The following is a 22,970-nucleotide window of genomic DNA, read 5'->3' as shown; positions in this document are numbered from 1 at the left end:
CTGATCAAGCTTGGGATGACCCTGTAGACACAGGTGCCGCTATGGATACACAGGACACGCAGCTTTATGGCGCAAAAACGTCTCCCACAGAGGACACTGCTGCATTCAACGCCCTCATTGAACGTTCCGCAGTCAATCATTGAGTGCAACTCCACTCAGACACAATCGAGGACGATTTCTTGGTGGACACTTTCGCATCCTCAGAGAGGACTGTAAAGACTCTGCCCATGTTGAAAGGTGTCCTCAAGCCAGCAAAGGACATTTTCAAAGAAACCACCAGGGCACGGGTAATAAACCCAAGGATCGAGAAAAAATACAAGCCAGCACCTGGGGACCCTACGTACATTAGAGGCCAGTTGCCTCTGGACTCCATCGTAGTTGCTAATGCTCGCAAACGGGCACACTCGCAGACAACTGGTGATGCTCCTCCCCCGGACAAAGAGTCCAAGGTGCTAGAGACCTCCGGCAAAAGGATTGCAGCCCAGGCGGCAAACATATGGCGCATTGCCAATACACAGACGCTCCTAGCTCGCTACGATCGCTCACACTATGACACGTTAGAGACCCTACTCCAACATCTACCTGACGAGTACAAAGAGGCAGCGGAGCTCCTCATCAGGGAGGGACAACTTCTCACAAACGCATCCATTAAGTGTGCACTGGATGCCGCCGACACAGCTGCGAGAGCAATAAACACCAGCGTCATGCTACGACGACACGCCTGGTTACGAATCTCCGGATTCAAACCTGAGGTTCAAAATAACATCCTCAATCAGCCGGTCAACCCCGACTACTTATTCGGACCAGAGGTTGACACCACCCTAGAAAAGATAAAAAAAGACACAGACACTGCAAAGTCAATGGGGGCTCTGCAAACGCAGACATTTCGTAGTGGCTCCTTTCGTCACCCCGGAAATAGAGGAGCGGGTAGAGGACAGGGGTCACAGCAAACCTACAATAAAGGGGGCACACAAAGTACCTACGATAAAAACACCCGAGGTGGATATCGTGGCTCCAGCACAAGGGGCAGAGGACGCGGTTACGGCAATACCAGGTCCTCCCCCAAGAACAAACAGTGACGCCCTCTCCCTTCCCCCCGACCACATAACACCTGTCGGGGGAAGACTCCAGCGGTTCCTGTCCACGTGGAATACCATCACCACGGACAGGTGGGTCAAAGATGTTATCCAACACGGTTACTGCCTCAAATTAACCTCCACTCCACCCACAATACCGCCAAAGCACCGTCCTATGTCCTCAGAGCACTTAGCATTATTACAGCAGGAAGTGCTAAGTATGCTGCAAAAAGGCGCAATAGAGGTCGTGCCCGTCCACCAGCAGGGGACAGGGGTGTACTCGCTGTACTTCTTAATACCAAAAAAGGACGGGTCACTCAGACCTATACTAGACCTGAGACCCCTCAACCACTACATTCTCTCAGAGCATTTCCACATGCTCACCCTACAGCAGGTTCTCCCGCTGCTCAGACAGGGAGACTTCCTAGCCACGCTAGACCTCAAAGATGCGTATTTCCACATACCCACATACCCATACACCCGTCACACAGAAAATATCTCAGGTTCACTATTCAGGGGCAGCACTACCAATTCAAAGTTCTTCCCTTCGGCGTGACAACAGCACCCAGAGTTTTCACAAAGTGCCTAGCTACTGTGGCTGCACATCTACGGAGGCAACACATTCACGTCTACCCTTACCTGGACGACTGGCTTGTTCAGGCAAAGTCAGCCCAGCAATGTGCCAGCCACATGTCCCGCACCATTCACCTTCTTCACAGTCTGGGATTCTCACTAAATTACCCAAAATCACATCTCCAAACCGCACACGTACAACAGTACCTAGGTGCGACCATAGACACTCTGGCAGCCACAGCTCAGCCAAATTTAGTGAGGATCAACAGCATGCAAATACTGATCTCAAAGTTCAAACCCCAACACTCCCTTCCTGCGCGAGTGTTCATGCAGTTGATAGGCATGATGGCCTCCTGCATTTTCATAGTCCCGCACGCGAGACTACATATGCGCCCGCTTCAGGAGTGCTTGGCACGTCAATGGAATCTGGCTCACGGGCAACTAAAAGACCTAGTGTTCGTGAGCGGTCGGGCATACAACTCTCTGCATTGGTGGAATCCACAAAACCTTTGCAAAGGCCGACCGTTCCAAGAGCCTGTTCCACAAATCATACTAACAGCGGACGCATCTCTCCAGGGATGGGGAGCTCATGTACTCCATTACACAGTGCAGGGACTATGGACAATACAACAAAAGAAGATGCACATCAACCTTCTAGAACTGATGGCAATCTTCCTGGCAATGAAAGCCTTCAAGGTACACTTGTGCAACAAAGTCGTGTTGATCCGGACAGACAACATGACTGCCATGTACTACATACAGAAGCAGGGAGGAACGCACTCTCCACAGTTGTCTCATCTGGCTCAGAGCATGTGGAAGTGGGCCATTCAGAGGAACATATTCCTCATGGCGGAACACCTCCCCGGCAAGGACAACCAGATGGCGGATCTGCTCAGCAGACACAGCCACCAGATGCACGAGTGGGAGCTACACCCGTCAGTACTCCAACCGTACTTCCAACAGTGGGGTCATCCAGAGATAGACCTATTCGCCACAAGCGAAAACGCAAAATGCCAAAGCTTTGCCGCCAGGTTCCCACATCCACAGTCGCAGGGCAATGCGATATGGATGAACTGGTCCGGCAGATTTGCGTACGCTTTTCCCCCAGCGCCGTTGATACCACTGGTGGCACGCAAACTGCGACACTCACTGACACTCATCCTGGTTGCTCCAACATGGGCACGCCAGCCATGGTACACCACCTTTCTAGAACTTTCCGTGGTGCCGCATCAAAGGCTGCGGATCAAACCCGCGCATTTGACGCAGAACCATGGAGAAATTCAGCACCCAGATCCGCAACAGCTGAACCTGGCGATCTGGCTCCTGAAGTCCTAGAGTTTGGCTACCTAAACCTGCCACCTGACTGTATGGAGATCATTAAGGAAGCTAGGAGACCCACTACCAGAGCTTGCTATGCAGCCAAATGGAAGAGGTTTGTCATTTATTACAATAACAATGACATTAACCCGCTAGACGCATCCATTCAAAACATAATCTGTTACCTCTTACACCTATACCGATGCAATCTGGCATACACCTCAATACGTATCCATTTGACCGCAATAGCAGCCTATCTCCAGAACAGGCAGCACCTCTCTTTATTCAGAGTGCCTGCCATCAAAGCCTTCTTGGAGGGACTTAAACGAGTAATTCCCCCAAGACACCCACCAGCACCAGTGTGGAACCTCAACTTGGTCCTCACCCGACTGATGGGTCCACCCTTCGAACCTCTCCACTCATGTGAGATTCAATTCCTCACCTGGAAAGTAGCTTTCCTAGTAGCAATCACTTCGTTGAGAAGAGTTAGTGAACTCCAGGCACTAACCATTCGAGAGCCATTCATACAGGTTCACACAAACAGGGTCGTACTACGTACCAACCCCAAATTCATGCCTAAAGTAATATCGCAGTTCCACATGAATCAAACGATTAAACTGCCTGTTTTCTTTCAGAATCCACAAAATGTCGCTGAAAGAATGCTCCATACACTAGACGTCAAAAGAGCCCTCATGTACTATATAGACAGAACAAAAAACTTTAGGAAGACAAAACAACTTTTCGTTGCCTTTTCCCCACAACACAAAGGCAACGCCATCTCCAAAGCAGGTATAGCCAGATGGATCGTTAAATGTATTCAAATTTGCTATCAAAAGGCTAAACGCACATTAACGATTCCCCCACGAGCCCACTCAACACGTAAGTTAGGGGCCTCCATGGCTTTCCTGGGAAACATTCCTTTACATGATGTATGTAGAGCAGCCACATGGTCCACTATACATACATTTACCAAACACTATTGTGTAGATGTACACTCAAAACAGCAGGCAGCTGTAGGACAGGCTGTTCTCAAAACTCTTTTTCAGACCGCTGCAGCTGGCACCGGTAGCCGCCGCTAATGGGAGGTACTGCTATGTATTCTATGCACAGATATGAATTCAGCAGCCCACATGCCTCGAACTGAATATGCTACTTACCAGTATGCATCTGTTCTTGGCATGTAGGGCTGCTGACATTCATATCGCCCACCCTCCTCCCCGGCGCCTATGGCAGCTGCAGCTCTCAGAATTACTGTATAGCATGGTCATCACTTTCTGTATCTACTCCATCACTGCCACAATGGCGAAAAACAATCTGAGGATGGAGAGGATGCCCATGCGCACTGTGGTCCAGGGGAGGAGTCACCTATCTCAGGATACTTCGAAGACTCTTCCAGGACAACAACGTGCAAACATCCGGACCCAACACTAGGCGGCAATCTATGCACAGATATGAATGTCAGCAGCCCTACATGCCAAGAACAGATGCATACTGGTAAGTAGCATATTCATTTCATCTCTTCAAGTTAATTTCGAGCTTGGGTCGGTGTACTCATCGGGTGCCATTAAACGGAGAGCGATCCTTCTTCATTCTCTCTCTCTCTCTCTCTCTCTCTCTCTCTCTCTCTCTCTCTCTCTCTCTCTCTCTCTCTCTCTCTTTCTTTCTCTCTCGCTCTCTCTCTCTCTCTCTCTCTCTCTCTCTTTTTCTCTCTCTCTTTCTCTCTCTTTCGCTTTCTCTTTCTCTCTTTCTCTTTCTCTTTCTCTCTTTCTCTTGCTCTCTCTCTCACTCTTTCTCTTTCTATCTCTCTCTTTCGCTTTCTCTTTCTCTCTCTCTCTTTCTCTTTCTCTCTTTCTCTCTTTCTCTTTCTCTCTCTTTCTCTCTTCCCCTCCCCCTCTGGTATAGGACTCCTGCCATTCTACCTGTCATGTATATACGGGTATGGTGTGGTGCCATTCTGGCGTTTTTAGGATATCTTCTATCCTGTTATTTCTGCTCTTCGAGCTACTTGGGTTGCTGTCTGGCTGTTCCGCCACAGCTTTTCCCCCCTTTATCTGTCACTCTGTTGCCGGATTGCTGTGGTATCTATTCTAAGTTAAGGAATCTGCGGCTAGATGTCTATATTAGATGTACGAGTTACTTACCTTCGGTAACGATGTATCTGGTAGAGATGTTGTCTAGCCGCAGATTCCTTAACGCCCACCCAGCCTCCCCGTTCTGCGAGGACCTTGTCGAGTGGTGTTCTCCACTGGCCTCTTCAGTTGCCATTGGGTTATCTCTCAAGGGGGTTCGGATTCTTGTGCTCCCCTGAGTGTTTTCATATACAGTTAACCTCTGCTGAGGGGCTTCTTTCCTGTGAGATGGTGCCTTTTGATTCACAAGGAGATTCGTTTTCTTCTCCAGTTACCTTCCCTTCCTTCCATCTTCTCTACTAACTCGGGGTCCTGGTACCCTCGTGGTCATCCTCTTTGAGGATCGGTTGTGCTCTGTTTCCAACCTCCGTTCTTATAGGGAAAAGGCCAGCCTCTTCCTACCTTCCTACAGTGGTCTGTTGTTCTGTTTGTGTTCCGTTATTACTAAATGGCACAGTTCTACATGGCACTATCAGTCTATTTCTGTCTGTTGAGATTGTCTTCCCTGGTTGCACTCAGGGAGGGGTCTTCGCTTAGCTTGAGGGGCTCTTTATGTTGGCAGTGTCTAATTCTGTCTTTTACGATGGTGTCTTCCACCATCCTCCTTCTTTATTGATGGATTTTCATCCCTCGCACACTGTTCCCATACTTTCACAGTTTTTTGTTGGTGGCTCCGCGTTGTGCCGCGGAAAAGTTTCTCCGAAGAAAATTGACGTCAGCGCGCTGGGAGGGACTTAAATGACCTCGCTGATGTCACATACGTGGCTGAAGTCACGTACGTGGATGATGTCAGGGCGGGGTCTTGTGACGCCGTCCCCCGGCACGCAGAGGTGCTGCTGCAAAAAAAATTCGGATCCATTCTGGCGCCTGGGGATATTCTAAGTAAAGGAATCTGCGGCTAGACAACGTGTCTACCAGATACATCGTTACCGAAGGTAAGTAACTTGTACATTCTAGTTCTTAATGGGTTCCCCTTTCGAACCTATGCATAGCTGTCCTTTGAGACTGCTGTCATTCAAAACGGTCTTCCTTGTGGCTATCACCTCGACTAGGAGGGTGAGTGAGCTTCAGGCTTTGAGTTCAGAGCCTCCATTTTTGACCATACATGCTGAAAGGATGGTACTCAGGACCAGGGCTACTTTTCTGCCTAAGCTGGTAACTCCTTGGGACAGTCCATTACCCTTCCTACTTTCTATCCCCCCTCAACCTTCCAAGGAGGAGGAGAGGCTTCATCGCTTGGATCCTAAGAGGGCGATTAGTTTCTATCTGGATAGAATGAAGGACTTGCGGCAGGACAATCAGCTCTTTGTGGGCTACGTTGGACGCATGAAGGGCAAAGCGGTGCACAAGCGCACTCTATCTAGGTGGATCATCTTGTGCATCAAGATCTGCTACGCTCTGGCCGGTAAGGAGCCTCCTGAAGGCATTAGAGCTCATTCCACCAGGGCTAAGTCATCTACTTCTGCCTTGTCCAGAGGTGTTCCTGTGCTGGATATCTGTAAGGCCGCAACTTGGGCCTCCCTCCACACTTTCGTGAAGCATTACTGCTTAGATTCCGAAGTGAGGAGGGACGGCCATTTTGCGCGCTCTGTTTTGCAGGACGTTTTGGTTTAGAAGGGTGGACACCCTTCTCCGGGAGTAGGACTGCTGTGGGATTCTATTCATAATGTGAGGAATCCACAGGCAGATGTATCCATCAGAAGAACAAGTTACTTACCTTCGGTAACACTTTTTCTGGTGGATACTGTATCTGCCTGTGGATTCCTCACTGACCCACCCGCCTCCCCGTTGTCCACCCTTTTATACCTTAAAAGAGGTATTAGTTAATATGTTGTTTCATATTGTCATTCTGTATTGCCTCTGTTTGCCTTTCTGTAGGCTTAAAGGAAATGCTTGCTTTCTTTTGCTTTCCTTTTTCACTTTACACTGTGTGTATTTGTGTGAATACTGTGCACTATGTATGCATTGTCTATATGGTCGGTCCCACACTTTTCCAGCTCCCCACAAGGTTTAGTTCTTTGCTCTCACTAGCTATTCAAGAAACTGATAAGCGAAGTAGAACAGCACACACCTTCACCATGCACCACTATGCAGAAGATTTGCAGCTAAGCATCTTAAATAATACTTCTTATTGAAAACCATTCCTGGCTTACAACGAAATTTAGGTAAATGTATACTTCATAAAATGAAAGCCATAGAAACGACAGCTGCTAATTGTAATGAGAAATCCCACCACACACAAAGAACAATTTGGAAAAAATGGGAATAATTCCTGTCAAGTGGTAACAATCAAGTGAGGCATACCCAAAACAGCCCCATCTCCTATGGCAAATACACGTCAAAGCATAATCTTGGCAAACAGCCAATTCTGCCACCTTTGAGAAACCGCAAACCCTGGATATCCCAAGATGTGAAATGTGTCAGCAAGCGATAGCAAATTACTTTTATTATTATTGGCTATATTCCTCGTTGCTCTGCTGAAATCCACAATGGCACCCTTGAATTGTTTCCTCAACTACAAGCAGATACAAGATTCGTCACTGGAGACCATGAAATTGAACCAGATCTGCCCTCCTGCAGTAGGTCCCCAGTGATACCAGACCTGTTTCAAAATGCTATATATTGCACCAAATGCATACACGTAAACTCTTATGTATGCGATAACCATATACAAAATGTTTCAGCTAAACACGCATCGAATAAAACAGTAATGCACTTCTGCTGAAAATGTAACATTTAAGTTAGTGTCTGAAGTACTCTGAGGATGCAGTACAAATCCTTGTGAATCACCCACCACCTGCAAAGAGCTCGCATTCTGCAACAATATAAAGATGTCCTCTAGCAAATGTTCTCTTGAGAGTTTGAAGCTTGCCCCCTGTATCCGAGTGTTTGCATTCTCATCACAACCTCTCAGAAGCCGCTGCTTAATCTAAAAAGCCTATATGTCTTCCAAGTCAACATGCTGCTTGTTTTCTGGTTATGTTGTGTTGGCTCAGCTGAAATGAAATGTAAAGCTAAGACCTCTGTTGTTCAACCATCAATTATACAGTTCTGTGCCCATAAACTGGAATTGCATGCATATAACTAAAAACAAAATACCAAATAAATGTTTGCGGTATTGGCAGTTGGAACAAGGATATTGGCTTTTACAGTCTGACTCTGGCTCAATAGACTCTGTGTGAACATAAATCAATGTTATCATGTAACACTATAGACCGTAGAGTAGGAAGGATGCCGTGGGCCCTGGTGCAGGCATGGAGAATGCCCTATTTGACTGCTATTCAAGTAGTAAAATACAGCAATTATCAGATTTCATTTGGCCCCTCAAGGCTCTGGGCCCATGCAACTGCACTTGCTGCACCAGTGGTAGCTACAACCCTGACACTAGATAACTTTCGGTCCAGAAATCGTATACAGATAGGTATTTTTGTTCCCTATGAAGTGACCTACTGTTCCTCCCCAACTCAATCCCTCTCTCTGGGGAGAAATATAATGCATAATGTCAAAGCACACTAGGTAGCCATTGATTTTGAAGCAATTTCTAATAAACCGTTTTGCGCCTCTTGCTTCATGTACTGAGCAGTTTCTTCCATGTCAAAGAGGTGCCCAATTAGTTGAGTTCCACAACACTGCAGTAGCATGTGGCAGAGATAAAAGGTATAGCACAGAGCATCTTGATGCCCGATGCACAGAATGTAGCTTAATGTGCAACTTAACATTGAGGGTGGTTGATGGAAGAAACATACTACTAGCCACTAGACTGATAGTTATTTAGACCAGACAGCCAATCCTATGTAAAGGACATAGCTAATGCAACTTTTGATTTAGAAAATGTATAATCTCCCTTTGCTTTATTTGTTCTTTTTTTTGTTGCAGAGGTGTAGTAGCACTCCAGGCGCTACGTAAATTAGAAGAGTTGACTGGAAAGCCCATTCATCAGCTGTTTGATTACATTTGTGGTGTTAGCACAGGTAAGTAATGTTCAGCCAACAGTTACATGTTAAGTGTACTGCAGCAGCTCAAAGTGTTTGCTTCAGCAGATGTCACCACTTGCCCACTGAGTTATTGTGCTTATCCTGCATCTTCCATAGAATTTCTCCTTATGATGGGGCGAGGATGTGAAATCAGTTTGTTTAATAGTTATAGACTTTCAACAATGACCATTTGATTTAAGCACTTTTAAAATAAAAGATCATTAACAATAAATTACATCCCTCAATATCTTATGCTACTACATTACTTTCATGTGTTTATATCACAAAATAATACCTGGAAAGTGGTGGTAATTTCACTGTTGTTTAAACATTAAAAAAACATTTTGGTTCAGTTATTTTGGTTAACAATATAACAATTTATTGTTTTGTATAAAAGGCCTAAGGGTCCAAGAAAGCTTGCAGACAGACTATGGGGTGGGAGTGGCCTAAAAGTATCATACGTGCTATGGATGAGATCCCTGAATATGATTGCCAAAGGGAACCTTTTAGATGCAAACCAAACCTCTTTAAATTATCCTTCTTACCTTGTTTCATAGGTCACACACAAGGCTTACACTGATGGTTATTCTGATGGTGCATGTATCAGCAGTGCAATTAAAAAAGGAAAAGTTACTTACCTGTACTCTGTTATAGGTATTCTCTCTGAATTCATAAACAGTAGAATATCTCCTTGAATGGACAAGATGCCCAAAACACAATTTTAAAATATTTTTAAGTGAAAGCATGCCAAAAAGAGGTACCATTATCTACTTGTATTTATAAATATTTTTTGAAAAAGCTAACTGCTATTAGCCAGACTTTACATCTGGCTGAAAACACTACTGAACTAACCCTAAAATCTGGGGAAAATGTTGCCTCTAATAGCTGAGGAAAATACTGTGCTGATTAGATACTGCACATTTAAAAAAATAAAACTCCAAAGCCTACCACCTTTCCGTCATGCAATGTAGGAACAGCTCATTCTGCAGGTGTTATAGTGAATGATTGCTGGACACAAAACCTTTTCTCCAAAGTCCTTCAAAATAGGAAGGTGAGAGGGTTGTTTATGGATTTAGAGAGATTACTCATGTCAAAGAACTAGGATTACAGATATCTTTGCTTCTTTGTCATGAAATTCTCTGTAATAGCCATAAACGGAAGAATAGAGTAGCCAGCCAAATACCCACAACCACAGAGAAGGGTAATAGGTACGAAGGTGAAGAGGGCACAAATATGACTGAGAAAGGTGTGGACTGACCTCAAAGCTCTCTTAACATCTAGAGTATGAACATCTATATCAACTGGAGAAGAACCATCTGGAACGTAGGAAGTCTTATAGTTTGATTGATATGACATTCAGAAATTACTTTGGGCAAGAATTTAGAATTTTGTTCTTATGGAAACTTTGTTTTGGTTGATGACCAGTTATGGTCCCTCCAAACATAATTTTGAAGCTCACTCGCCATTCTTACAGATGTTACGGCAACAAGAAAAGCGACTTTCCATATAAGATTTGTAGGTCATCCTTGGCTTTGGTTCACATTGGAAGCTCATCATCTTGGAGAGGACCATGTTAAGCTGAAGTAGGAAACGTCTCTTTACCAGAAAAAAATATTCCTAAGCCACTCTAGAAAATCTTAAATCACTGACATGTTGAAACAGGATGCCTGAGACAGTGTCTTGCTACTAGCAGTGATGATAGTCAGATGCACTTTAATAGAAGAGAACTGAAGGACAGATTTAGCTAAATAAAGAGGATAAAGCGACTGTCTCTTTTTGAGAATTTCTCTGGGTTACCTGTGATGTGGTGGGTGTATGTGAACCTCAATTTCTTGTTGTAGTCAATAGTCTCCTCCACTGGTCGTATAGACCTTTAAGCATTGAGGGAAAGCTAGCATTCAGAAGCTGTATGCATTTAAATAAACCAATACAACTATGTAATAACAATAGAGAGAATGGTATGCAACCATAAAGTTTTATTTTAAGATAATTAGTTTATTGTTATTTATCAAACTTATTCAGGATTAATCAATGATATCATTACAGGCAAGAAGTCAGTGCTCACGCACTGTAAATTGAGATATTATAAAATATAAATAACCAGTATGTAACTAATGCAAATCCATAAAGAAACAAATTATATCTAACTTTAGAAATGAAGGTGCAAAGGATATTTCAAAGGGAAAAGGAAGATGGTCTCAGCATCACGTGAACCCGTAGTAGAAGTTCAGGAAGTGGAAAGCGTGTTGAGATTAAAGCCTCGAAAAAGTAGAGCGATCTGCTCTTTTTGAAGTCAGGAAATGGATCTCTCTCTAATGGCTATGAAACACTAATTAAAAGCATAATTAAAAGTCAGAGAATATCCATATCTCACTCCCACACGTCAGAACCAATCCTGTGACGCCATTTGCCAGGAGCCGGTAACCCCTTTAAATTCTCATTCCAACACAATTAGGTACACGTCTGTTCATACTTGAAAATTGCATCCTATTGGTACAACAGATAGGGGAGTCAACTGAATGTGGAACATGCACCTTTACCGGATGTCCCATCACAATTGATTTGCTTTGTTCCAGACTCATGCAGGTTACAGCTACTGCTTTTAAACAACCAGGTAAAGCTTAGGCTACAGGGTCCAAAGTAGCAGAGAAGTATGCCACTGGACGTTGCATCAAACCATGTCGCTGGGTTAGGACTGAGAGTGCACAACTATTTCTTTCACAACAAAACAGTGCAAATTCTTTTGAATAATCTGGCATATCTAAGGCAGGGGCTTCACACAGACATTTCCGTAATTTTACAAATGTTTCCATACTTTCATCATCCCATTCCATCGGATCTTTTGCTCGTTTCTTGGTCAATTGTATTAGTGCTTTGGCTAGCAGGGAAAACCCTACAATGCACTTCCTACAGTATCCTACAACTCCAAGGCACATTCCTATTACTCTTTGGGTTTGCGGCAATTTAATTTGACTTATTTCTATTCATTCAGGGGTCACTTTCCTTACTCCACGTTCTTTTTGATGTCCCAGATATTTAACTCCGGGTCTGCAAAACTGCAATTTTTCTCGGGACACTTTATGTCCACCATCTGCCAAATGGTTCAACAAGGCAATTGAATCAGTAACACAGCCATCTCTTGTTTTAGCGCAACTAGTAAGTCGTCGATATACTGCACCAGTACTGATCTCCTGGGCAGAACTAAAGTTTCTAAACACTTTTTCAATATTTGGTTAAAATTTGAAGGACTTTCAGTATACCCATGAGGAACGCGATTCCAGAATAAAATACGGTCCTTAAACTTAAATGAGAAGAGGTATTGGCTGTCTGGGTGTAATGGAATGGAGAAAAAGGCATGGCATAGATCGATTACAGTAAACCATCCTGCCTTTCGTGGTATCTGGTACAGAATCACTGCTGGGTTGGGCACTACAGGGCAACAAGGTACAACAATTTTGTTAAGCTTTCTTGGATCTTGAACAATTCTATATTTCCTGCTAGGTTTCTTAATGCCAATTATAGGTGAATTACAGGGACTACTCATTATTTCCTTTAGAATGCCTTGTTTAATCATTCAATCAATTTCTGCTGCGACATCAGCTTTAACTTCGGGGCTCATTTTGTATTGTCGAGTGTTTGGGTAAACTGCACCTTCCTTCACAGTTACTTTTACTGGGTCTACATTTGCCATTAACCCTACTTCTTTTCCTGTAAAATCCCACACATCTGGATTTACTGTCATTTTGACCTCATCTGGTAAATCGTCTTTTGTCATCATGGAATACATCTCGTCTCCCTCTGTGCCTTGTTTAGCTAACATGATTTTGTAGACTCCGTCTTCATCTGGGGTTTGAATTGCAACACCGCCTGGTGTGCAAAATATTGTGAAATTCATTTTGCACAGTAGATCTCTTCCTAATACATTTACAGGACTGGACTCACACACCATGAATTTGTGCATTTCCCTGAAATTGCCAATGCGTACCTCCATGGGTTCTGTAATAGGGGTTCTAATCTGTTTATTGGAAACGCCCACTACTTGGACCGCTTCTCCCGAGAGGGGTAGGTTTGGAATGTCTGCTGTTCTCACAGTAGAACGGGTATATGGACCTGATTGATCTACCGGTATGGATGCGCCAAGTACACACTCCTTTTCCTCCCCCCTCAGTCACCGTCCATCTGTGGATTTAAATTTTGATTTGGGCCATTATTATTCTGAATATTTTTACACTCGTTTTTCCAATGCCCCAATTTTCCGCACCCATGACAAGGAAATTTCTTCTTTGCTTCCTCTCTACTCATTCGTCCTTTTTGTTTTCCCCCATTATTTTCTTTTTGGCCTTGCCCCTTTCCTTGATTTCCTGTCTGACTGTTTAGTTGGAGTTCCTGCTGTTCCACTAATTTTACTTGGGCCCACATCACCTTATCTTCTAATTTCTTTTGTTTAATGTCAATCTCATCTCCGCAATACTTTGCGTATTTGAGAATATCGTCTATTGGTCTCGCTTTCCAACACAACATGTGCTGACGAATCATGTCTCCAATTTCTGGTTTCAATCCTCGCACAAATCGCTACACAAAATGTCCCTTATCTTTATCTCCAATGTTCTCAAAAACACTATACTGTTTAAATACCTGCAGTAAGCGTTCATAATAAGTGTGTACGGACTCAACCTGTGTCGTTCTATCTATCTTTACCCAATCTGTTTCTTTTGGAGGAATTTTTGCCTTTCAAGAAAGTGATCACCTGGTGATATTTATTCATTACCTCTTCTGAAGGGGCTCCTGTTTTCTCATCTCTCGGGTATTCATCACTAGGCCAATCAACTGTAACCTTACACTCTGTCCATAAATCAGCAGGTACCACTATGTCAAATAAATCATCCAAATCTTTTAACAATACTTTAGAAACCTTCACAAATCTTTCAACTTGCCGATACCACTCAACTGGCTTTTCTCTCAACTAAATCATTTTTAAACGATAAAATATCCTGTCATATCCTCCTCCTGGTGCCTCTCTCATTGGACATAATCTTTCTCCTAAAATTTAGAAGTTGTTCGATTAGCGTGTGCTTCTTCCCTTTTTCGCATCCATCTAGCTTTCCATTTGTCTAGGTCACACCATTTTTGTAAAATGGTCATTAATTCTTTAACCTGTAATTTTCTTCCAGACACATTCATATTTTCCAGGTCCTTATCACTGAATTCTGCTCTGTACGGTTTCTGTAATACCTTGGATTTCCATTTTTCAACTCCCATTTCAGAAGCTAGGTCTGTCAGTTTCTCATGGAATATTTTAGTTTTTCTAGTGCTACTTCTACAGATGAACAGTAACTCTTCTTTGCTGTAAATATTTAGCCTGTCTAATCCCACGTTCCCAGCTATCATTTCTTCCAATTCCTCTTTCACTTTGTAAATATCGAGAATTTTCAGTGACTGTTATGGCTTGTGTATTCCCTGTGCTCATCTTTCTATTTCTTCAGGGGATACTATCGTGCCACTCTTGACTCCTGTAGATGTTTCTATTTGTACTTACTTTGAACAACTAGGTGTAACTCTTCTCGGGGTTTCATTTATCTATCCTCTTATGGGCAAATCCATTAATGATATCACCGAATCACATTCACTGCCTTCATCATCAATTATTATATTCTCTTTTTTGGTTTCAATTGTAGGTGTGGACATGACTGGTGGTTTGTGAGCGATTGTCTTATCTCCATATAATGGAAACCACTGGGCCTATAGTTACTGGTATAGTTAGTGCTTCAGGGTGGGTCCTCAATTGGGTTATTTTCTGTATCAATTCCTCTCTATTCTTGTTTATTGCCTCTCTTTTTCCTGAAGTACCCTTCCGTTCATTGGGTCATGTATAACTTGGGGAACTTCCGATTCTCCACTACCTGTCATCGTTAAATGTTTGTTCTTCTCTGTGCACTTGCCTCCTGTCTGTTCCTCAGCCATTAGTACAGGATGTAATCCTTCAGCCACCATTGCTTGTCTCCATTGTTTCATCTGATTATCTCGTGATTCGCGCGGTAGTCTAGGATACAACCCCCTAAAGCTCCTGCTACTTCTGGATCTATCGCGCTCAAATGCTTCAGTCTCCCATTCCTCTAAAGCTTAACATTGGGTTAATCTTGGTCGAGGCTCTAATTCATTCATTCTTAATCTCAGGTTATGTAGAATTCTCCCATTAAACGTACCATGTTCTGGAAAAGCTAGCACTCCATCACCTTTTGTATATTCTATCCAATTTTTCCAACCGTACACAAGCATGATAGCCTCTTTCCATCATCATGTATGATGCAGGCGTTTTCGGGGGAGGGATAAGAATTCCCTCTCTAGTCTTAATGGGTTTATCCTTTTTAAAATAATTTTAAATTTTCTGCATAAATGTCATTTTTCTTTTTTCTCCGTACATTTTAGGGGTCGATCCTTTTATATATTGTTCTCTGGCAAACCCTAAATACCTTCGGTCTGAGCGATTCCCTATTAAGGTTGGATCGTGTCTCCACATGCAAAGCCCACTGTTAATTATTATTGTAGCTTCTATTTTACTTGACCAATCAAATGTTCACTTATACTCTAATAATTGAACAATACCAGCTTCTATTCCTTTGACCAATCAAATTCTATTTCACGCTATGCATTTAGCCAATACTTGCGCTTCTTTTCTGTGACGTCAGTATCACTCCTTACTGCTTAGCCCTCCTTTACAATTTTGCGCCAGTCACACACCCGCTGTTTCAACCAATCCCAGCGCGGACCTTTGTGACGTCAGTGCAGCACCCGCAACTGACCCCTCCTTTACAAGGTGATATGAATAACTTATTTTTCTTTCAATTTACATACAAAATTCATTAAATGACAACATATTGTGCGAGATGTGATGTCCTACCTTTCTTTTGAATTTAGTGTGAGTGGTGTTTTGTTATGTGGGCGTGATACTACTAATCATACCATTTTAACTTATTCACCGCTGTTTGAGTTCTTACATTGTGCTGTATTGCTATTTCAAAATTTTATTTATAGTTGTTCATACATTCTTGTTTATGCTTATTTGAATTCCTGACCTTGTCATCGTCAGGGCTTACTGTGTTTATTTTCTCTTGTATTCTTTTGTTTTCATTGTTTAAAGGAGGGAGATGTGTTATATTCTTGTCTTCTCCTTCTTCCTGCTGCTCAGCCTGCGTGTGTGATGTCATCGGAATGTTCGTGAATGCATGGTTTGAAGTGTGGTCAGTTTGAGTGAAATGGGCTGAGCAGCTGGATGCTGCTCCCGGTGGGGCCTTCTTTACCATCTAACTTATGACTAATAAACCTACTTAATTATACCTAGGCTACTGGATTACTTACCTGCCAGGGTACTTTCTTCAATGTAACAGAAACATTTGTTACTCTGTTTGCTCCGCTAAAATCAGAAAGTTGATTTACATTTACTGCGAGTAAACCTTTCCGCTTACTCTTCACACACTACGAGTAAAACTCTTCTGCTTACTCTTCCATCAAGCGCCGACGAACCTGCTACTCCTTCGGTATTGCCCTTTCTAGGTGATATAAGACCAAGGTTTCACCAGCGAACTCTATGCTATCAATCACTCTCACTTTTATACAAAGTAATCCCTAAATCAGCACTGTCAACCTTGCATAGCCTTACAGTGCTATCTTTAACAAACGAGTAACCTCACTGCAGTGTGGTTTCCATTCACCACCCGCTATTCAATATTCTCGGGAATTTCCAGACAACATAAAGCAAACTACAAAACGGGTTTGTTAATACATTATTCAATAATTCAAATTCAATATGTTTACCTAACTCATTAATAAAAACCATAGCTCTGCTACCAGAAAAACTGATCCAGCGGGTTACTAACCTCAGGTACTCAACTACCATATACTCACCTGGGCCCATAAACACACGCACATTCACATAGGCTAGTAGATACCGCTGGGGTCAATTTATTGTACTAATATCTGTAAGATGAATTTATCTAATCATTTCTTACCAAACCTTTCTGACCAAATGTACTTTCCTCTGGTCAATGGACCTTTTAGTTAACCTTGTAGGTAAAAATTGACATTAGAATAAAACCTTTAATAACCACAGACTCAGGAGAGTTTTAAATGTTTATCTAGTTAAATTCATATGAGCCAAGAACCAAGAATACAATTAGAACACCGTTTTCTCCAAAGAAAGGAAGGGAATAAAATGTAAGCAGAATAATCGTCAAACAAAGTTATTATGATGACAGAACCTGAATAGGGAGAAAACAGAGAGAGCAGTACAGTGACATACTACACAGGACTATAGTTACCTAGAATGGTGTGAAAACCAACCCCTTGGCCAAAGAGCTGGAATGGGTCCCCAGACTCAGAACAGGACTCAGGGACAGGATAGATGACCTCTCTGACACTACCTTCCTCCTTGATTCTTCCACGATGTTCTTCTATTATGTGCCTCCTCGGTTCTTCCGCGATGTTCTTCTAATTAATTGGCTCAGAGTTCTAGGTCTGGAAATGGATCTTCTTCAGTACTTTTAATTCTCGGTCTCTCAGCATTCTGGTCTCGCTGTGGTCTCTGATCTAACTGACTAACTAAACTACCTCAATTATACCTTTCTAATGGCATGTACCTCCCCTAAATGTTTCAAATTTATGAAACTCCTAACTCTGATTGGACAGAAAAAGGGGAGATGATCATCACACCATGCTAAGTTTAATATTTTTCTTTAAGCCCATTGTTCTGTGTTCCCACCCCTTAATTTACTTTCCCATGCTTTATTTCCCACCCGAGTTCACATTTTTATCGATCAAATTTATACATTTTAATATTTTCTTCAGTCATCAGTCAGGAAGACAATTCCGTTCCCAGGAGATGTAGAGGTCGTGACCTTGGATGAGTTTCAAATGCATTCGTCATGGTCCCTGGCGGATTACAAGTGCGCCTGTGTGGAGACCACGTGGGGTATGGACATCGGTCATCCTTTGAGGCCCAAAATACAAACTAATAAATAAGTCAGAAAGAGACATATTAAATTCAAAATAAAATGATTTCACTGTATACCACCTATCTCTACTCTAATCCCCTTTACTTATAAATCTTTCGCATTAGCATTTTATTAAATTTGCATGGTTTAGTTTCAGCAAAAGCATGCGCATAAACATGTAAGTTCCAAGTAGCCATCCTGAAAGCGATTGCGCAGCTGCAAAGATTTCCCTTCAAAGCATAGACACGTCATTACTACATAGATGTAGTTGACGCATGCGCCGTAAAGATTCCCGTGTTAGCCGCCATTTTTAGTCATTTAGTCACTCTCGGATTGCTTGTTAGTACGACACATAGGCAAGCTTCCCCTAAGCTTAAATGTACGAATTTTGATGCATTATTAGTATTTACAAACACAGTTATTACGGTATTACGAGTTGTCTGAGAAGATTGCATCCGAGCAAGTCTATTTTATACGAGTCCTTGCTCCATCAGCACCTCAAAACCCCCTTTGTCGAAGGGGAGAGTCAGTGTTTCCCACTTCAGTCTGGGCTGCTTTCCCCTTCCCCCTAGGTCAGTCAGATAAGCTGCGATTTGAGGGCTTTGAAAAAGTGTTTGCTGGGTGCATAAGGAATGTTTATGAAAAGATAGAGCAGCTTTGGAAGAATTGCCATTTTGATCAGTGCTACCTATCCTGCCAGTGAGAGAGGTATAGCGATCCATCTAGCAATAGAATCTGTTAATGTACCCAACACTTTTCCCTAATTGACCCTCATAAGGTTTCCCTGTCTCTAGTGATTACTATCCCAAGGTATTTTATTTCACTATTGCACCAGGTCAAGGGATAGTCTGGGACGCAGCTCTTGACCGCATCTGTGAGGGGGAAAATCTGTGACTTGCTCCAGTTGATATTGACACCCGAATACCCCCCGAACTGCAATAAAGCACCCAGTATAAGGTTGAGGCTGTCCTCTGGATCTCATACGTATAGTGTAAGGTCATCAGCATATAGCGAGACTAGGATTTGCGTTTCGGGGTATTGGAGAGCGTATTTGCGATGATGTTATCGGAGTTTAGCTGCCAACGGCTCCATGACCAGGGCAAATAAGAGGGGGAGAGCGGGCACCCCTGCCTCTTCCCCTTGTGATGTGAAATCTAGGGAAGCACACCCCATTTATGATCAACTTGGCCTGCGGTTTAGTATACAATAGCTGGATCCAGGCTAAAAAGGGTAGAGGAAAATCCATGCGTGTCAGGATGCTCACCAGGTAATCCCACTCAAGGGAATGTAATGCTTTGGTGGCATCCAAAAAGTTAGCCCCCACGGCTAGATCTGTGTCATTAACTTGCATAAGGGTGAAGAGAGTTTGCTTGTTGTGCGATGTCGCTCTGCCCGGCACAAAGCCTGACTGGTCTGGTAATACTTAAGCGTTCATCAGAGGGCTTATTCGATTGGCTAATAGTTTTGCCAAAATCTTGGCATCACAATTTATGAGCGAGAGCGGTCTGTATGAGTCTCATTTGTCGCCTGGTTTTCCTGGTTTCAATATAGATATAATGAGCGCTTTGCGCATTGTTTGCTGAAGTATGTCTGTCTCTTGAGCCTCTTTGTAAACATTTTTTAGAATCGGAATGAGAGAATCACTGTATGTTTTATAGAATTCTGAGGTAAGGACGTCCGGGCCAGGGGCTCGACCAGACTGTAGCTGCATGGTTGCAGTGCGTATCTCAGCTTCTTCAAAGTCTGCTAATAGAAATTCTCTCTGGGTGTCCCCCAGCCATCCCAGCACTATATCTTCAAAGTACGGCTTAAACTCTATTGGCTGCGTTCCATGTGTTGTATATAGGGTAGTGTAGAATGCATGAAATGCCTCTAATATGTCTGAGGTGTCTCTGTTTAAATGGCCATCTGGATCAAAAACTTCCAAGATGGTGCTGGAGAATCTTGGTTTTCGTGTCAGCTCAGCCAGAGCCTTCCCTGGTTGTTCCCCTTCCCCATATTGCCGGGCAAGGTGGTATTTCCCCCATAATTTGCATTCCCTCTCCGCTGTCTCCTGGTATTCTGTCAACTTGTCCCTAAGCTTTTTCTGTAGGTCACTGCTGGGGTCAGATTGCAGTTGCGCCTCTAGTTGTTTAAGTTCAGCCTCTAGCTTCCCGAGCATGCTACGGATGTCTTTTAGGATTCCCCCCCTTTTGCAATGCAAATTCCCCTTATGGTCACTTTAAATGCCGCTCAGACTGTGGAGAACGGGGGCACTGTGTCAATGTTTCGTGGGAAGAATTCCGTTATTTCTTGCTCCATTTCCGTTCAGAATGAGATATCAAGTAGGGCATTCGCTGACAATCTCCATGATTGGTATGGTGTCATTGTGCAGGGTGGGGTCGAGGGTACCAGTACAGGTGAGTGATCAGAGTATGTACGGGGAAAATTCCGTGATTTATTTAGCCATGTTTTTAACCCTCTGGTCAGAAACCATCCGCCTATGCGTGACCATGAGGAATGCACCGTGGAGTAGCATGTGCCCTCGCTATCAGTTGGGTGCAAGCTCCTCCATGCATCCAATAGCCCGTGTTCAGTGACTATCTCTAGCAGTTGGCATCGGGCATTCGTGTAATGATGGGGTTGCAGCTGCTGTCGGTCCATTGTCGGGTGTACGATGACATTGAAGTCTCCGGCCCATATCACGTGAGTGCAGCCTATACCTAAAACTTTCCCCCATAGGATATTGAAGAACTCGGGGTTATCAGTGTTAGGGCCATATCAGCATGCAATCGTTATAGACTGGAATGCCATTTTCTCCCATGTAATGCAATACCTACCTTGTGGGTCTGCCATTTCCCCTATGGCTACATATGGGACATTCTTTTTATGAAGGATTACTGTTCCCCACGCTTAGGTGGAATATGCCGAGAAGCATCTGTGTGAAGCCCATCGGGCCGCAAAAGTGGTCTGGACAGAGGGGCCGATATGCGTTTCCTGTAACATGGCACAGTGTAAATTATATCTATCTAAGTAGGCCAAGACGTGGCGGTGTTTCCTCGGGTTCCCAAGGCCTTGCACATTTCATGTGGCGAAGTTGTAGCTAGGCGGATCTGGGCGTGCCATTCAGAGCATGGAGGTTATGTAGTGCATAGTTTGTGTTCATAGCATGGCCTATTTGAGTAATGCAGCAGCCTGCGGTATTGCCTGTGATCTTTACAATTCTAAGTGTCGCCAACAACCCATCCCTCCCACATCAGCGGCCCAAACCTGCCATGGTAATTCCCACCCCTGTCCTCTCCCTGTAACATTCTAACTTGGTCCCTGTATGGAGCCTGTTGCGATTTAACATTAGAACAGCTGTTTCTTTCATATGAGGGATGTCCTGCCTGGGTAGCGCAGGAGGGCACCGTGGTTCGTCCTCGTGGTACATGGGTGTTCAGGGAATGCTTCTGAATCCCTTATATTGGGTGAGTCCATTTAAGCGATTAGGTAGCACCGATGGTAGCATTTGTTCCTTTCGTGGTGTCTTCAGCCCCTTTGTAGCCTCTACAAGTGGATCAGTGTCTTTGGGTTCAGTGTGTCGTGAAAGACTATCTCAAGGCCACTCCAGTCTTGTAGTGACTAGGCTGTTGCCATGACAAATTGATAATCATTGATTTTCCATCTTTTCATTCGATGTCCCAGAGTGCAGCTGTGGATCTGGATGGACTGGAGGTAGCCTCTTGTCGGGCGATCTTCGGGCAGTTGCTTTTAGGAAATCAGGCGCCTGTTGTGGATGTGTGAAAATGCGCTGTTTCCCGTGGTGTGTGACGTGGAGGCATGCCGGGAAGAGCATGGCGTATATGATATTGGCCTGTTGGAGTTTCTTTTTAATTAGTATGAATTTCTTTTGAGCTTCCTGAACCGCCATACTGAAATCTGGATAGATCGCTAGTTCCGTGCCCTCAAAGGAGAGAGTCAGTTTTTCCCTTGCTAAACGCAGTGCGGTGTCGCAATCCCGATAATTGAGCAGTCTGGCAATTATCGGTCACGGAGGGGCACCAGACGGTGGTCGAGTGGCAAGCGATCGGTGTGCTTTCTTTACCATCAACATTGTTGGGAAGGCGGTCCTTCCAAACACCGTAGTGAGCAGGCGTTCTACATACTCCTCCATTCTGCCCGTATTGGTGGATTCAGGGATCCCCAGAATTTGTAGATTATTGCTGCGTGATCTGGATTCCAGGTCCTCATTTTTGGCGGCTATGTCTTTTAACCCCTTCGATGGGAGTGACGGAGCGGTTCCGTCATGCGCGTTGGTCACGCTGTGCGGATAACGGAACTGCTCCGTCACGGCCCCGCCCGCGCATGAACCCTTCAGCACAGCGCGGTAATCCGAGCCGTGCTGAAGGGGTTAAAAGGCCTTCCATATTAAGTAACTGTTCCGTACGGTCAGTGGAGGTGTCTTCCAGATCAGAAATATGCTGCTCTGCCTCTTTGAGTCGTTTGTCGTGTTGGTCAATCTTGTGCATGATATTGTCCATGTATGTGCACATATTGTCCATTTTGGACCCTATAGGGGTAAGGCTGTTTTTCATAGAGAGCAGGAGGACTATAAGATCCTCTGTGGAAGTCTGGCGGTTTGAATCTGCCCCTTTCGCCATTGTGTGTTCTGGTTCGTCTTGTATTCGGGTGGATTTGTGAGTGTCAAAGTGGAGTTTAATTTGTTTTCCATCTGTTTTCCCCATGCTTGCTACTTTCCTGCATTTTTTAAGTGTGTTGTTAATGTTTTTGTGGCCTGGAGGAGAGGGCTGATGGCAGCTATTTGATGAGAATGTCCCTTATGCGTGTATTATGCAGATGTTTGTAGCTTCTGACACCAGATATTTCCTGTGTCTTCCTTAATTGTTGCTGTACGCCGGGCGATCTCTTCCCCTATTCTATATTTATGTGCCG

The 22,970-nt window shown here is 43.8% G+C and overlaps 1 protein-coding gene across 8 annotated transcripts in view; it reads left to right on the top strand.

Moving 5' to 3' along the window:
- The window catches only part of PNPLA8 (patatin like domain 8, phospholipase A2), a 440,884-nt gene that overhangs the window by 143,206 nt on the left and 274,708 nt on the right, over positions 1-22,970 (top strand). For all 8 annotated transcript variants that reach the window (XM_085653104.1, XM_085653102.1, XM_085653107.1 and 5 more), the window contains one exon: positions 8,972-9,066. In XM_085653104.1, the coding sequence (XP_085509230.1) occupies positions 8,972-9,066 (95 nt within the window). The remainder of the gene's footprint in view (positions 1-8,971; positions 9,067-22,970) is intronic.

The sequence above is a fragment of the Triturus cristatus genome, chromosome 4_1 (genome assembly GCF_964204655.1).
Source record: "Triturus cristatus chromosome 4_1, aTriCri1.1, whole genome shotgun sequence".
NCBI classification, from domain to species: Eukaryota; Metazoa; Chordata; class Amphibia; order Caudata; family Salamandridae; genus Triturus; species Triturus cristatus.
The sequence above is the reverse complement of the archived record's forward strand: the minus strand, read 5'-3'. Positions and strand labels throughout refer to the sequence as shown.